This window comes from Calliopsis andreniformis, chromosome 3, assembly GCF_051401765.1.
Source record: "Calliopsis andreniformis isolate RMS-2024a chromosome 3, iyCalAndr_principal, whole genome shotgun sequence".
NCBI lineage: Eukaryota > Metazoa > Arthropoda > Insecta > Hymenoptera > Andrenidae > Calliopsis > Calliopsis andreniformis.
In genome coordinates this window covers 10,285,473-10,301,430 of record NC_135064.1, presented here as the reverse complement: position 1 = coordinate 10,301,430, position 15,958 = coordinate 10,285,473, and the positions used below count along the sequence as shown (strand labels likewise).

The window sequence follows — 15,958 nt, the reverse complement described above, 5'->3', positions numbered from 1 at the left end:
CATTAAAATTGTAAAAAATAAATTGGACCGCTAAAGGTTTATAGCCGCCACTAAATACAAAAAAGAAAGAAAATAAATCGAACAAATAAAGTACCCGCTAAAAATCAACTCTGCAAAGCTGATCAAATTTCCAATAAATGCAACGTAGCGGTGAACCCGTCAAGACATGCGAATATGCACTGCCCGAACCTCCACGCGTTCAAAATGAGCGCGCTTGGCCCGACGCCCGCCAAAATTTACCGCGTTTTAATTACGTATCCCACACTGCTCCGCTTTCGTTTCAGATAATGGACCGCGTGCGTTCACCCTTATTCGCCGCGATTAATTGCCGTAAAATTTAAGTAGAATCGATTTCGAGTTACGCGCAACCGCAGTGCAAAACTGTCCCCCAATTTTCGTCCAGCCGTGGCCCGCCTGAACACGTCCATACCCCGCAACATCACTCTATGCATTTCCAGAAAGGGGTCCAAGCGAACCCTGACCTTCGTGAAATGCACACACGCTCCCAGCATCGACTCCCGTGATTGTCGTTGCGCAACCCATCGCGTGTCAATTGTCGGCGAAACAGCAGCTTTATGTAAGCCAGATTCTCCGTAGATTGCCCGCTTCAAACGTATCGATCGGTGGGAACACTAGCAACGCAACGCTGACAAAGGGCGCGCTGGAACGACGCGGCGACCGAGCAAAGGGCGCGAAAACAGTGGACACGAAATTCCGTTGCGTCGAATCATCGCGAAACAAGCGAGGGGCCATTTCGCATGGATGCTCGTTCCACGCGAGACGCCTCTTTTGCCCGATCGATACGCGCGAATCCGCGCAGATCCACAAGGCGGGACACGATTGTCCTCGTTCGACGATAACCTCGCGGAACCGATGGAACACGACGGTCGCGCGCGTTTTTCCATCAAAGTCTCGGCTTTCACGGAATCGCCCTCGGCAACGAGTTGTCGGGCGATAAATTTATCCGCGGGAGGGTCTCTCCATCCTCCGACTCGGCTCAACGAGGGTGGACGAAACGACAAAAATAACCCCGAAGGCTGCTCTACGACAGCCCGATGCAGAACCAAATGGAAGGATGCGCCCGTCGCTCCAGCAACTCGACTACCGCCGACGCGGTACTTCCTCTTTCCCCATTCCCCTGTTTCCTTACTGGCTAATATATTCGCGAAATCTCGCGACGCGATTAACCGTCGCGGGGGAGGCAGGGGAATTTATTGCGGGACGCGTCGCTGCTTTCGATGCAAACGTAAAAATGAAATACGACTTGGAACGCAGCTGGAATGCAACATTACGAGGCTATCGCGGCATGAAATTGCGCGGAAAAAAAGGGAGAGCTGAATCGTCTGGTGGTCGCTGCACGTGTATCTCGCCTGACGAAAATGGGACGCGTCTCGTGTTTGAGATACCGCGGCGATAAAAGTAACGCCAGCGGAGTACGATTTTAGAAATTAAGGCGCTCGGGCTTTTTCTTTTTTCTTTTCCTCTAGTGAAGAATGATTATGTAGCCTACTGCTTTTCTGCTGGTGGAGAGTGATTATGTATCCTACTGCTTTTATGTGAAATTATGGCCCGTGGATCTGTTTTATGTATAGTTACTTGCTGTAAGTTTATGCGTGCTACGGAGTTTTTGGAATTACGTTATTTGCCATTTCAACTTCTCAATTGCTAACTGATACTATTAAAATAAACACACGTGTCATCAAGATATTCATGAAACTCAAAGAAGTGTCTGTTCAGTTCTAGGCTACGCAGAGCAAAGTATACGAATTAAACTTAAAGGCACGAGTTAAATTTAATAGTAACTTTCTTCAATCTTCTATTTAGTAATCTTTACATTATTGTTGAATAATATATGTAGTACTGTTTCTGCAAATAGTCATTCTTATTCTCACTATGTATGTACTTCTTTTGTAGGTATCACAGTAAATTTGGGAAAAACAAAGTCGAAAGATACTAAATAGACTGCTGAATTAAAAAATCGCTTTTTTAAATATCTACTGTGATTCCCAGATTCACATTATTAAAATTAGTTAATAATACACCTATTCTCTAAGATATTCTTCCCATTCTACAGCTAAACTAGTAGAGTAAATCCCGAATCAAATACAGCAACGCTAGTAGAATAAGTTCCAAGTCAGACACAGCAACGTCAGTAGAATAAGCCCCAAGCCAGACAGCGAAATCTCAGTAGAATAACTGCAAAGTCAGACACATTTCATTCGAGTTTCATACATTCGTGAAAAAATTAACAACTCTGAAACAAAGTTTAGGAGGTAATTTCGTCATTCTTGATTTTTATTCTATTTTGACATGTAAAATCACCCTTTACAATTTGTTATATTTATTGTTAACTAACCTGCACTATTATATAATACCACATCAACAGAGGCTGCAATTCTCGAGTATTTCTGATAAGCGAACTATGGCTTCTATCATAACAAACTTTGACCACCACTGGAATGTAACAATTTATGTGCTATAACCTCGCAATTTGTTGCCAAGGACTCATAAACTACAAAAGGCACACTTTTAAACGAAATTCATGCTCAGAAGACTCGTCCCGTCCTACCAAAGGCAGTAACAAAGCACAGAATAATTCCAGAAAATGATAGAGACGCGATTGTAACGCGAAAATACTACATTGGCTGTGTCCCTTTACGTACGTATTGTTCTCCAAGTTTTCGAAATCCCAGGAACAACAGATTCTACAGAAAAGTTGAAATACGAGCGCAGCCGGGACCAAGCGTCTCTCGAATGATACCTCGATGAAAATAACGACGAGCAAGGGAAGTATAATTTGCATTCAGCCGGCCGGATGCTTTCGCGAAATTGCTGCAGCTGCGATACGCGAACATCGGACCGACTCGACAGAAAGACGCAGAAGAATAATTGTATTTTTTTCGAGCAGCGTGATGTTGCTCGGTGCAAATTAAGCACATTTTGCGCACTCTATTGAAAAGAAGTAACTGTCGGAGGCACATTCGCTGCGTGAGAACACGGGCTCCCTCTGGGCCGGACCATTGCGTGCGGAAACTGCGTCTCGATGGTGCCTTTTAATCGCTTACTTCCAAACAAAATTCTACATTACCCTCCCTTCAGTGTGCGATTATTTTAAGACGACGCCGTCAAAACCGTGGCGCACAGCCGGTACACACAGGCGATACAAGAGAAACCGGAAGACACACCGGTCGTATTTCCTCTGCGGTGGCTGGGAACGCCGCCCCTCTGCTGCTTTTTCTATTTCTATCGATTCAAAACAATCATTTTTCTAGGCGCCTGGATCTACTGTCTTAAGGATTCAGAGCCTCGTGCATTGTTGGGGTCTACACTTAAAACTGAGAGAAAATTTAATTTTAATTTTTAACCCTTTTAGTACCTACATCACTAGTTCTCCTAGTACCGCCCAGAAATACATATTTTGGAAAATGGGCGTTTTTAGAGATGTTTAATGAAAGCAATATATTTTTCTAAACTCGGTAAAGCTGTCTACACTGAGGCAACAACGAGCAACATTTTGTCGCCTCTTGTTGCTTATGATGTGTAATTGCTTTTCATTATTTTTGTTTCTAGAACCTATACTTCAAATGTGTCCTATGTCTTTCTTATTTTTTAAACAAAAGGTCACAAAATGTTGCTCGTTGTTGCTTCAGTGTAGACATAGCTTTATATGTACAATCATATTCAATATATGTATTTTTTATTATAGAAACTTATTTTATATAAATAAAGCATCATTGTACGTGTTTAAATTGTATTGAAAATGGAAAAGGGAAATATCGGTTCATGCTATTTCTCGGAAAATTCGCGAAGCCGATATGCTGGCTCTGAGGTACCAAACGGGTTTATCTTTTTTTACCAAGAATTCAATTTATGTGAAATTCTCTAAATATGAATAACAACAGGGATTTTAGTTATTTATAGTCTCTTTTATTCAGGGTTATTTTTACTTGGTACCATAACAATTAATAATTACTTATTGCAAAAACTAAAATAGGCAAAAAGAGGGCGCCTCAGGCTTTTCAATAATCTCATACTAGGCCGATTGATCGAGGTTCTATTGTAGATATTGATAAGTAGTTTTGTTATGTAATGATATTTATTTACCCAATGCAGAGGGCTAAAAATTAAGGTAGTTAGATATATGTTCACCTAATGCAACTTAAGAGGCTATATACAACGATTATAAAGGTACTGAAAATAATGTAAAGTTGTGAGAACCTAACGGGGAATTAGAAAAATCTTTGCGATTATAAAACTAGTATCGATTAATATGTCAAGGAAGGGGTCATTGCCACGGATCCTGTTCCTATAATCACGAGGTAATTACTTGAAAAAGAAAAAAGAAAAAGAACAGAAAATGATAGCATTTCAGACAGCGGAAAATGTGGTAATCGATCAATCCTATGATGCTCAATAGTTATGTTGCCTTAACTCATTAAGCATCATTACATGCCTAGGCTATTTACCTTCACGCACCTTCGCTTAAGGTGTGCAATCAATTGATGATGTGGAACTTCAATCAATACTTCGCCTTTACTATTCTCTTCCTCATTATGTTCCTTAATAAAAATAGTAATATTTATTAAGTCATTAAAAGGCTTAACATTAGAAATTTAAACGGTAAAATTTTAACGATTCAATTTCTTTTTACCCTCTATATTTTGTCATATAATGTATACATAATTCTTCCTGCCACATTAATTAATTTTTTGCTTAACATTAAACTCGAAAATTACCATTACATACAGAATAATCCTCAAATTTGCCATCTGCATATGAGCAACTCGTCTGCCAAATCAATTAACTCCACAAGACAGAAATACTTATATTTATATTAAACATAACATAAAATGTTAAGGAATAATCAAGTGTTTTAGCATTAAAATTAAAAAAAAAAAAATTCAAAAACCGGATTTAATCACTTTGGCCTGTAAACGACTCATATATCTATAAAAATGACAGTCTTCTAAGATATGCAGAAATAAAGATGAAAACATCCAAACTGGTATATTAAACAGTTTCCGTGTTATAAAACTGCAAGGGCGCCTTCTTAATCGTAACCACGCCGCATTACCCGTTTAAGTTCCCGCTATAAATTCTTCGAAAGCGAAACGGCGACGAGCCATCCGCCTTCGAGCCCGCTTAAAAATACATCGGACGTTAACGCATACATTTCTCATTAAAACTGACAATTTCGCTGGGACGTTCTCTGGCTGGGTACACGCGTGCATAATGCAACATGCAACGCAGCCTGCAACGTTCGCGAATGCATCGTGAAGGTAGGCTGCGAATCGGTCGAATCAGTGGCCGGCCACCAGGTGCAGCGGACGAGTCGTGGCTGGGCGTGAAACATCGACGCGATGAAAGCAGTCGAAAATTTCACCATCTTAGAGAAAAAAAATTCCCCAGCGAGCTGTGCAGAGGTCGGCGGCCTGGTCGTCGTAAACGTTCCAGGGATAACGCCATTTATCGACGCTGACGCGACGAAGATAAAAGGAGAGGCTTTACTAGTCGGATTCATTGTCGCGAAAACGGAAGAAGCATTCAGAGCCCACCGCCTCCCTTCTCTCAGTTCAATGAATTATGTAAAGCCTCGTAAAAGTCGCCGCTTCTTTAAGAATCCTCGACCCACTTAACATCAGATCTCGGGCTAGGTGCACACTTAGCAACGAAGAGATTCTTTTCACCTTCCGTCCGTCTGTAATTGATCCGACTACCGAATCCCACTAATAGCTCGACAAACGACTCCATTAATGTGGTTATGGTTGAATGAATCGATATAAATTCGAGGATCGTGGTAGGCTAATTTCCGAAAGCGATAGAACAGATTGGATGACGTGACTACAAATTTCATTGTGGACAAGTTGTCGAAAAAGGATTAGAAGGTTGTAACCTACACGCTGCGCAGGATACGCGTTAACAAACGCCGGAAGCTTCTGCGGATTTATCTACCTGGCACAGTTTTGAATCTCATTCCATTTCGGGTCACGTTCGAGGCCATGCCTTGACAGTGTTCGAATCGAAACGATCGTTTACGTTAAGTAGCTGAAAAGTAGTTCTTGGTACACATTTTAGATGAATTGGATTTCATTGAGAGGGTAATTCAGTTAAAGATGTGATTCTTAGATTTTTTAAATTTAAAGGGAAAAGTCAATATTGTGTAGAATGTTGATATCTTATCATACGACTGTATAGGAGTATGTTGGATCACTTAGAAAATTCCTGGAGGTCTTTCACATTAATTTATTTCAATTAATGACATACTTAGTTACTTGTTTGTTTAATGAATTGTTAGTCTACTAGCGATCTATAAATAGTAATGTAAACAAATATTTTTAAAACCAAATAATAGTGAATTTTATACCTCGAAACACAGAAAAAGTTTGAAAATATCGACGATTATGTAATACATACGTACTTAAATCTCTTCATAAATACAAAAGATTTTATAAAACTACAATCAAATTTTAATATGCAAACAAATTTCGAAATTGGTATAAGAAGATTAAAACTACTACGTGTTGTAGTTTTTCACGGACAAAAATTTCTCGTATTAGATACTAAAATGTTCTGTAGACATCTAAATAATTTTCCAAATCCTATCTTCCTACATAATTAAAAAAAAAAACGCATTATACAATAAAAAGAAGAAGTACGTAATTCTGGACACAGAAAATTCTAAAACATCAACTTTAAAACATCGTTTAGTTAGAAACAAGCCTACGTAGAAAAATTTCTAAATGATACACACCCTCCTATATCCGTAATTTAACAACAGAAAACTCCTCTTACAGGCTATCCTAGTAACACATACTACCGTCTTAATTTCCGAGCAAAGAAACGAATCTGCAATTTAACGACATTGAAACCAACTGGTCTTAAATACTCTCTTCACTGCAGCAACGAAAAGCGTAGATTACATTACACGGTTGTAGGAGTCAGCGTAGCGCGATCAACGATACCTACCGCGATATACACTGCACACCTCGCTAAAATTGAAATCACAAATCTGTAGTTTGCCCGAGCGTGCCTGCGGCGTCTATGGCTTCAGGCCGTGCTGAATACGATTATTCGCAAATATCGTGCGCTGTTTATACAACTTGATTGGTTTACTTCATATTAAAAATTGAAAAAAAAATGAACAATGCAATCATTACCGTGAAAGGAAGCAGATTTCGAAAGGCATCGTCCAATTTAATTCTACGCGTACTCAATAGCGAATCGGTGAATCGAGCGTTATTCATTCAAAGTACGGATATGTTTGATTGTTCCCGATAAAAGATACAACGAGAGATGGGCCTATAGAAATTCTATTGCTCTCAATTTCGCGAGAGTTAATCGACAACCACGGCTGTAACGTCGCGCGCGCTACCACCTCCTAACGAAATTAATTATCGTTCGATAACGAACTTCCTTCCAAGAAGGATCTATTATGCCGCACAGCCGATATCATCGACCACCCCCGCCCCCGTTTCTTGTTCAAAGGACCGCCGAATAATCGATCTAATAGCACCACGATTATGATTTCACGCGCCCCTGGTGCGAATAAACGGACTCTATTATAATTCAACCTAACGGTAGTAGTTGATAAAGAGTATCGATAGAATTGTTATGCTAAAACAAAATTGTTTAAAAGGGGCTGTCAGTCGTTTGCTTAACTCACAAGTGGGTATGTGCTTATCGTAATTTCACATTGACCATTACAATAAAAATCAGAAAATGATAAATATGAACAATAATTCACAGTTAGGGCTATATACTACATTCGTGAATAAATATTGTCTTTTTTAGTTATACCTATAATGTATAAAATAAGTCACGTAACTGGAAAAAATTGTATAGTATTTCTTCGTTATAAGTTTGCTAAAATATCTTGGAATTATTTCAATCAGATGAATTGTATTTTTATGAATTCTTATTTAGACTTTGAAGAGAAAAATAAGTTACCAATACGTAAATCGATTTCTAGAATGTTATCCCCACTATAAGTTCGTGGCCAGTGAACTGTGTTCCAATATACGATAATATTGTAATACTACTCCTTTGAGTTCCAAGTAAGAAAAGAGCTATATATGTATCTCGAAGAGAAAATAGAATTTTATTCACTGCCTATTCTTTATCTTTTATAAATATACTGCAGTGATGCATATGCAATATGCAACAACACGTCTCTCTGTGAGTAAGACATTTTTCTTTTTACATAAATCGATTCAATTAATACACACACCGTTGTGCCTGAGAAAGAAATATCTACTATTATAAAAGGTGAGTCATGCAACTATATCACCTGAATTTTCTTGTAAACCATTATTTTATGAAAAAGTGTTCCAAGCAAAAGTTATTCAGAAACAAACATTTTTTTCCTACAACAAATTAATAGTTTATAAGAAAATTCGGGTGATACAGTTGCGTGACTCACCCTAAAATTACGTAGATGCTTTTATACCATTCAGTGTATCCCTACATTAATGTTTTATCGTAACGATCAATCAAGAGATACAATAAAGAGTTACATTCATACGTGCCACCCGCAACTAAATAGTAAACCGATCAATATTTCAATTGTTTTCATTACCCCCGAGGGAAAATTTCGTCGCTTTGAACACGAACGAGATACCCAAGCAGAAAAGCAAGGGGTACGTACAAGTAGAGCGAGGACAGCTTTTCGCGAGTAATGGCGTAACCTATCAACAAGCCTCTTCCATCAGTTTCTTTAATATACGCGACCTGCATAGCTGTATGGCACGAGATAGGGCAAGGGTGGTAAATATTAGCTACAAGAGGGAGCCGCTCTAACGTTCTTCCCGCCGCTGCCTAGTCCTCGCTCAACTCGATACCACCCTCCAATATCAGGGCGAAAGCAGGCACGCTGCAAATCGTTTCTACCTTACTTTTTGCCGGTTTAACGATCTGACCGCAACATTCATGGAAGCTGCTTTAGCAAATCCCCATTTTTTCTTCATTTTCTCTTGCCCTCGGCTCTTTTTAATTAAAATCTGTCCTTTGGTGAACTAAACACGGGATATTGACGATATTGACATTATTGACAACATGAAACACTCGCCATAGAACCGACTTTTAATGTGTATATAACGTACAATTTCCTTCCGTTTTTTAGTATCCTTCTGTAAGAATGTCACGTGTCGCATATCGCATGTTATATCGGAATGTTCATTCACAAGGGGACTTGATCTCACTTAAACCTTTCAACATTTTAAAAATTAAAACAGATTGCGTAACGATATGACGATTGACTACCGCTTCTTACTTACTTGAGATTCTAAGAGGACATACATACGTAATAATTAAAACAAAAGAAAGTACAATTATTTTGTAACAAAAAATTACAAAATATTGCAAACGTATATAAAACTATTTTATGAAAACAAATTACAATAATATAAAAGTTTGAAGATTTATTTTTAACTCTCCTTGATGTCGCGAAAGTTAATCTATATTTCAGATGATTTTTGTTAACTTTATTGTTCACTTTGTAATATCATCTTTCTCTAACTACATAAATATCAATAGAAATTTTTGTTATATTCATCTGTATTTATAATATGTATGAATTATTTTCCTTAAAAATATAAATAAAAGACTGTTAACTTTAACAAGTCATTAAATTTCCCGAACTTTTCAAAACAGTGTATTACATATTAAATAAGTATCATAAATGTAAAAGATTCCAGGCTGCAGAATACATATTACGATTAAGAAAGTGCTCGCATAATATATGCGAGGACGTTCGCATGATTTTCAAATGATCAAACTCCCATTACTCTTATTAAGGGCAATACTGTAACGATTTACCTTCTTACGACAAATACATAAACGCTTCCCAACAGCGCAATCCACAATCAACTATCACGCACGAGTCGTGACGACGTTGCCCACTAAGGGGTTAATTCACCACCCACGCGCAATCACCCACGAATACTCAAAATTCGATCGTTTCGCCAACGAAGCTCCGTGAGAAAAATAGGTTCTGCTCTCCGCAATGATGTGTTTACTTTCACACGGCGGAATCATCTCCTGCCCAGTCGTACGTGTGCTGCTCGCTTCGAAGCAGCCTATATACGTACGCGGCACGTGCCAGCGGCAATTATTACGCAACGAGGTAACGATGAATGAACCAAGAGGGACTCTACGCTCTACGGTACGTTGACTTTCACGAGAGGAAGCGGCGGTAAATTATCAACCGTCTGATGCCCGCCGTCGTGCATCGACAGCCGAAGTGGCTGGAACGTACGATTCGATAAGAATCGATCGAGCGCGTAAGACCGTGAAAAGGTCAGTTCCAGCACGGGAAACTCGGTTTACGCGGCAACTAAAGAATCTGGGCGATTTAGAACGGCGCGAACGTGGGCTCATTCGATTGCCCTCTGCGCGCAGGTGTCGCGCAGGTTACGCAACGCGGAATTTTAGCGAGGAGTTTTCGTGTGTCACAGCAGCTAATCGAATTTACGGCGAGGGAGAACTTACAATGTTCGTACCTCTTAATTTAATTCAGCTGGCAAATACGCAACATGGTCAAGTCCGAGATGTCGAATAACGATTAAATTGTTCATGGTCTTACACGCTATCCCAGTATCCGAGAGAGCGAGCCTCCACGATTTATCGCGTCCCGCGACCTAACGCTGTCCTAGGCTCTCGTTACACGACCCGTAAAACCGTTTACGCGTGCAGGCAGTTGACATCGATTCTAAATTCGGAGAAGAGGACAACGGGCGTCGTTGTGCGCGGTTCCCAAACCGCCACGGTCGCGTGGAACGACTCACTTGTTCCTGTTGCACTGACGCTGCTCTCGTTCCCTCATTTAGTCCCCTGTCTTATAGGAACGACACAGTTGTAATATAAAAATGGTTCAAATATAGGAGCACTGTAAAATACACAATTTTTTAAATTATGACAACCCTTTGACATATGTTTAAACATCGCTAAAGACTAGAAATATCCTTTAAATAAGATTCGAGATGTTACTCCGAAAAATATCCAATTTCGCATGGACTGACCCAGCAAGGATTGCTACATTGGTAAACTTATCACAGAAGGCGAAATTGTAGAATTTTGGAATAGCTAGTGGTTTATGCATTTACTTTAATAATGGCTTATACACTAATTAATCAAGTTATAAACTTCGTGCTGTATATATTAAGTCTGATGTATAAGCTACGAGAAACTATAAGGTAAGGGGTTTTGCTTTATGCTACTTATTGTTAGACTTGGTACTCACTAACATATTGGTTTAAATTTTGTTTCCGTATAATAAATATAGCATAAATAGATTCCTATTATCCTAATACAAGCAATTAAAAGAAGGCAGTAACATGGTGTATAGAATCTAATTAAAAAAAAAAAGAATTTGGGCTAGTCTGACTATCAGGTACAGATTTATTATCAGATTACCCCGTATGTGTGTAATAATGTATATTACCACAAATTGCTAGTAATTAATACATTTTTAAAAATACGGAATTGCAAAGTTGCTTCTATAGACTCAGAACACCATTTAAATAGATACTATAAAAAGTGGAATTATGAGCTGTAAAATAGTGAGAGATTTTAGTTGATAACGTGGATAATTTTCTAATAAAAAAGTCTTAATGTAATACTGCTACAATACCAATGATGAAGATATTTAAATTACCTTTGTAGCACTACCGTACTCAAAGTGTTAATGTGGAACTGGCATAGTGAAGCCACATTTATTTTTCGAATGTAAACTTAATAACTGTTCACATTAATAAATGTAATGACTTTTCATGCACGATCTCGTGAGTCACTGTATTTGAGCACATGAAAAGCTACAGCATGGTCGCTGCAATGAATCTAACTATATTTTACTTATCTAAGAGAGGAACACATGGTTTCTTATGGGGGAGTTGCCGCAATTGGAAAGTTACCACTTTGCGTCCCCCATGAAAAACCACGAATTCGAAGCAGGGCTTCTAAAAAGTTGCTTAACTGAAGTTACTAGTGCGCGCCTATCCTTAAACTCATCCTTCCCCTACGTTACACGTTCCCTGCCATCCACGGGATCTAATCTCGAGCTATCGATCTTAATTGCGCTCCGAGTCGTACTCGACTCGCGTTCAAGAGTCACGCTCGTGGCGTTCTGTTTCGTGAAAAATAATAAGGTTCCGTTGTGTGTAAAGGAACGACACGTTCCAATTCGATGTCATGCGATACCGAATTCTCTACGAGCACCTTTGTTTAAAGACGCAAGTTTTACGACTTGGTGTGGGCTAGTATAGTGATTAAATTCTAAATAATATATTCAGTTTTGAGTATAAACCTTGTGTACACAAAGTACAGGCCATGATATATTTATACTCGTCATAAACTTGCAACACGGTAGAAGTAACGAATTTACTGAGAATAGGGAGAGTTTAATATTTGCTCGCTATAAACTCACAGTTGTTCCTACTATTACTTGACATCATTATCTCACTTTCTTCAATCTCAATTTCAGAAATTAGATACCTTTAAGTAATTCTAAAAGCGTGCATTTAAAGTCTGAAGAATGATTATTTGCAATGAACTGTGAGATTATACCGAGTGAACACTATCTTTTTATAGTCAAGACAACTTACGCGACAATTAGAGTGTGAGTACACTATCATCACATCACGTGAGAACGTATGATTTTTCATGGCAAAACAGATTTAAAACGAGGGCAGTGAAACAAATTTACTATAATATACAACGTGATTTCACATGACGGGACAGTAATGTGCTTGCACTCTATCTGATACTTGTCTTACTAAACATGAGTAAAAACAAGTGAAAGAGCGATTCCAAGAAGAATAGTAGCAAGAAATGTATAACGAGTAAATACTCCAAACGATAACTACAGCTATAAATTCATTACACGGTACAATTAACAAATGCATACTAGAAACTAGAACACACTTCTCTAGTCGAGGCTGAAAATAAATAAAAAAAAAAGAAAAAACAAAATAGCAATCCCATGAAATTTATAACAGCCATAAATCGACGGCGAGTAAATACTCCAAGCCTCCAAGCTCATGACAAATAGAATCATACATAGACGCTCACCTCTCTGCTCCAATCCTGGACTCAACGTTGGCCTCCAGCGAGCATCAGCGTGGCCCGAGTCAAGTTCGCGAAAGTGGGAAGTCCGTAGCACTCGCGAGAACTGAAGGAAGAACCTTACATTCTCACCGGTTGCTCTCGGTCTATTTACTGACAACTGACACGTATTACAACCGATCGATTCGACCCCGCACAGAAAGGACACAAATCAGGTACGACGTGAACTTCTATTTACATCGGCCGAGCACGCACTCGTGGGTCGACAGCACCGATGGCCAGCAGCGAAGGAGCAGCTCTTCTATGTCCTTGACACGCGATGCGACCTACCATGTCCGACCCAGCCACCGAGCCACAGGGAAATCTCGACGAGACTGTCAACGTCCAAGAGAAACACCCGCTGCACCTTTCACCGATCCACTGTCGATCGCGGGTCCGTCTATCCCGGAAGTTGTCGCAACTCGGCGCAACACACCGTACCTGTCCTGGCCGCTCTAGCGAGGTCCTCGCCGCGGCGAATCCCTCTCACGTGGACGAGCACTGTCGCAAACACCCCCGACACGTCTGGACGAGCAAACCGCCAGGTTCGTGGCTGATCCCGAGCGAGCGAACAGAAGGGGTCCCGGAGGCCGAGGAATCGAGCAAAAACGTCCAAGGATGCGCCGCGGTAAACGTTCACGCTCGCTCTGAGCAGCCCAGCGGCTCGAATCTACCGCGCGTCTGCGCTGCGCACTCGCTCCTCTCATTGGCTGACCGAGTAGCTACCCCCTCTACTTCCTCGGCTACAGGGGTTCTCTTCGGCCCAGACAACCACCGCTTTGACTACTTCTTTTTTTTATCGACCTTCTTTTCTTTTTACTTTTCATTTCACGGATAACAACGGTACAATCTACGTATAATCGAATCGCCTCGAATCTCCTCGCTGGTACATCAGCTGCTCTCTATTTATCCTGCTGTTATTAATAATGCATAAAGCTACGAAATCAATGACCGGCTGCGACACAAAGCGCGGTCGTAGGTGTTGCCCGAGCAACACTTTCAAACGGGAGAGTGTATACATTTGCGGGGTTTACAGCGTTCGCGTTCATTGAACAATACCGACAGGATTTACGGGTATCATTGTAATCTCGTATTCACGAGCACAATGTGCGATTAATGTTGGGCGGGTTTAAGTAACTCTGCCTGTTGTTAGCGCAGGGATGTAATATTTTTGGATTCTACCGAGATCGAATTTCCGCAGAATACGAAAGTTCGGCTTCGATCGACAAGGCGCTCGATTATGCTTCTTTAATCGATCGGCTCCTGCTCTCTATCGGCCTTTCAATATACTGTGACTAATGCTGGGAATTTCTCTCAAGGCTGTAGCTTTCTTACGACGCGAACGAGTTTTACGCTTCGTCGGTCGGTCCGCCAACGACGTGGACGTTTAATAAATGAAATTTGAAGCGCGCGGGGTACGCGTGCAACTGGAAAATGGCGTAATCTCGACAGGAGCTACTCGACCACGCTCGAGAAGCATCGTTAAACTTTTTCAATTTACGAGTTCTGACGTTGCGATGCTGGAACAAATACGGTTCCGTTGGTTTGACTCAAGTAGAAATGCGTTTACTCTTTTTCCTGGCATGCGGCGCGTGTACACGCTCGTTCGCCGCGTCAATGGAAACGAGTCTTCCGAGTGACAAAGAAAACCGCCGAACGCAAACAGTGACTCTAAAAGGAGTAAACGTCCGATTGTTCGCCTTCCGTCGTTTGTTCTTTGAACGTCAGGGCTTTTGAAAAATGCGACCTAATTCGCGGCGGATGCATTGACCTCGGTTACTTTCCGCGAACGTTTTAGCGAAATTGCGCTCGGCTGCAATTCGCAACGATACGGCGCGGGGTGTACGGTTGAGTATAAAATGCTGCCACTTGTCATACAAGATTCACCGAGTACGCTAGGACTAGGAAGAGGAAAATAGTCGCAGCGGTCGATGGTCACGGATGCATGTGGAAAGAAGAATTATTGGTTTGTCTTGTATAGTCTGTGTCTACTTTTCGTTCATGAACACATTTTCGAAATCTCATATGGTGCATCTGGCGATTACTAACTTAATAATCTCTATGGAAACTGTCGTGAATGTATTAAGTATGCAAATTAAATCAGTACCTTTAAGTAAATTCACACGTTTCTAATATCTAATTATAACTAATTTTGAATTTTAATATTTTCCCGCCTCTTAACAGTTTCAAAAGACGCTGAAGAATTGTAACTATTATGTGATCTTTAAATAAAACTTGAATATTTGTTATAAAGGCACTAAATTAATTTTCACGGTTAGTATCTGGTTTGTGCTTTTAATTTTTAATCGTAGGTATCGTGCTTCTATATTTCTATCTACCATAGATGAGATACAAATAAAATAATAATTAAAAGCTAAATCGAACAGACGAATATGAAATATTAATCAAATGTTGAAATTAACAAGGAACATCATGTGTCCGAAAATTTGTGTAGCTGCTGAATAGGATGTAGGACATGCGCATTTATCGTGCTGTCCCAGCATCCGGAGTTGCAGTTTAGGGTTGATGACACTTTAAACGATAACTAAAATGTGACGCACAAATCGTTATCAAACTTTGATGGCGCTTAGCGGAAACGTCGAAAGTTGCGTTAATTATTTTATGTATGTAAATGTTTTTATATTTTCAGAACTGCGTTGTATATCAACACGTATATGTGTTTCGTTAAAATAATAAATTTTTTATAAAATAGAATTTTGATATCTATCTTCATATTTTCAATTGTTAATCATACTTATATCAAATACATGTTACTTTCGTATGAAGACGAATAATAAAACTTAAATGAGGACATAATAATCGACATTAAATAAATCATTATTAAAATTATTATAATTTCAGC

At 39.8% G+C, this 15,958-nt stretch overlaps 1 protein-coding gene across 1 annotated transcript in view; it reads right to left on the bottom strand.

The window, feature by feature from the left end:
- LOC143177277 (uncharacterized) overlaps positions 1-13,802 on the bottom strand; it is a 77,266-nt gene extending 63,464 nt beyond the window's left edge. Inside the window, exons 1-2 of the mRNA XM_076375141.1 lie at positions 13,635-13,802; positions 13,063-13,578 (exon numbers count right to left, since the gene is read on the bottom strand). Of these exons, the coding sequence (XP_076231256.1) occupies positions 13,291-13,578; positions 13,635-13,802 (456 nt within the window). The 3' untranslated portion in view covers positions 13,063-13,290. The remainder of the gene's footprint in view (positions 1-13,062; positions 13,579-13,634) is intronic.
- Between the last annotated feature and the right edge of the window lie 2,156 nt (positions 13,803-15,958).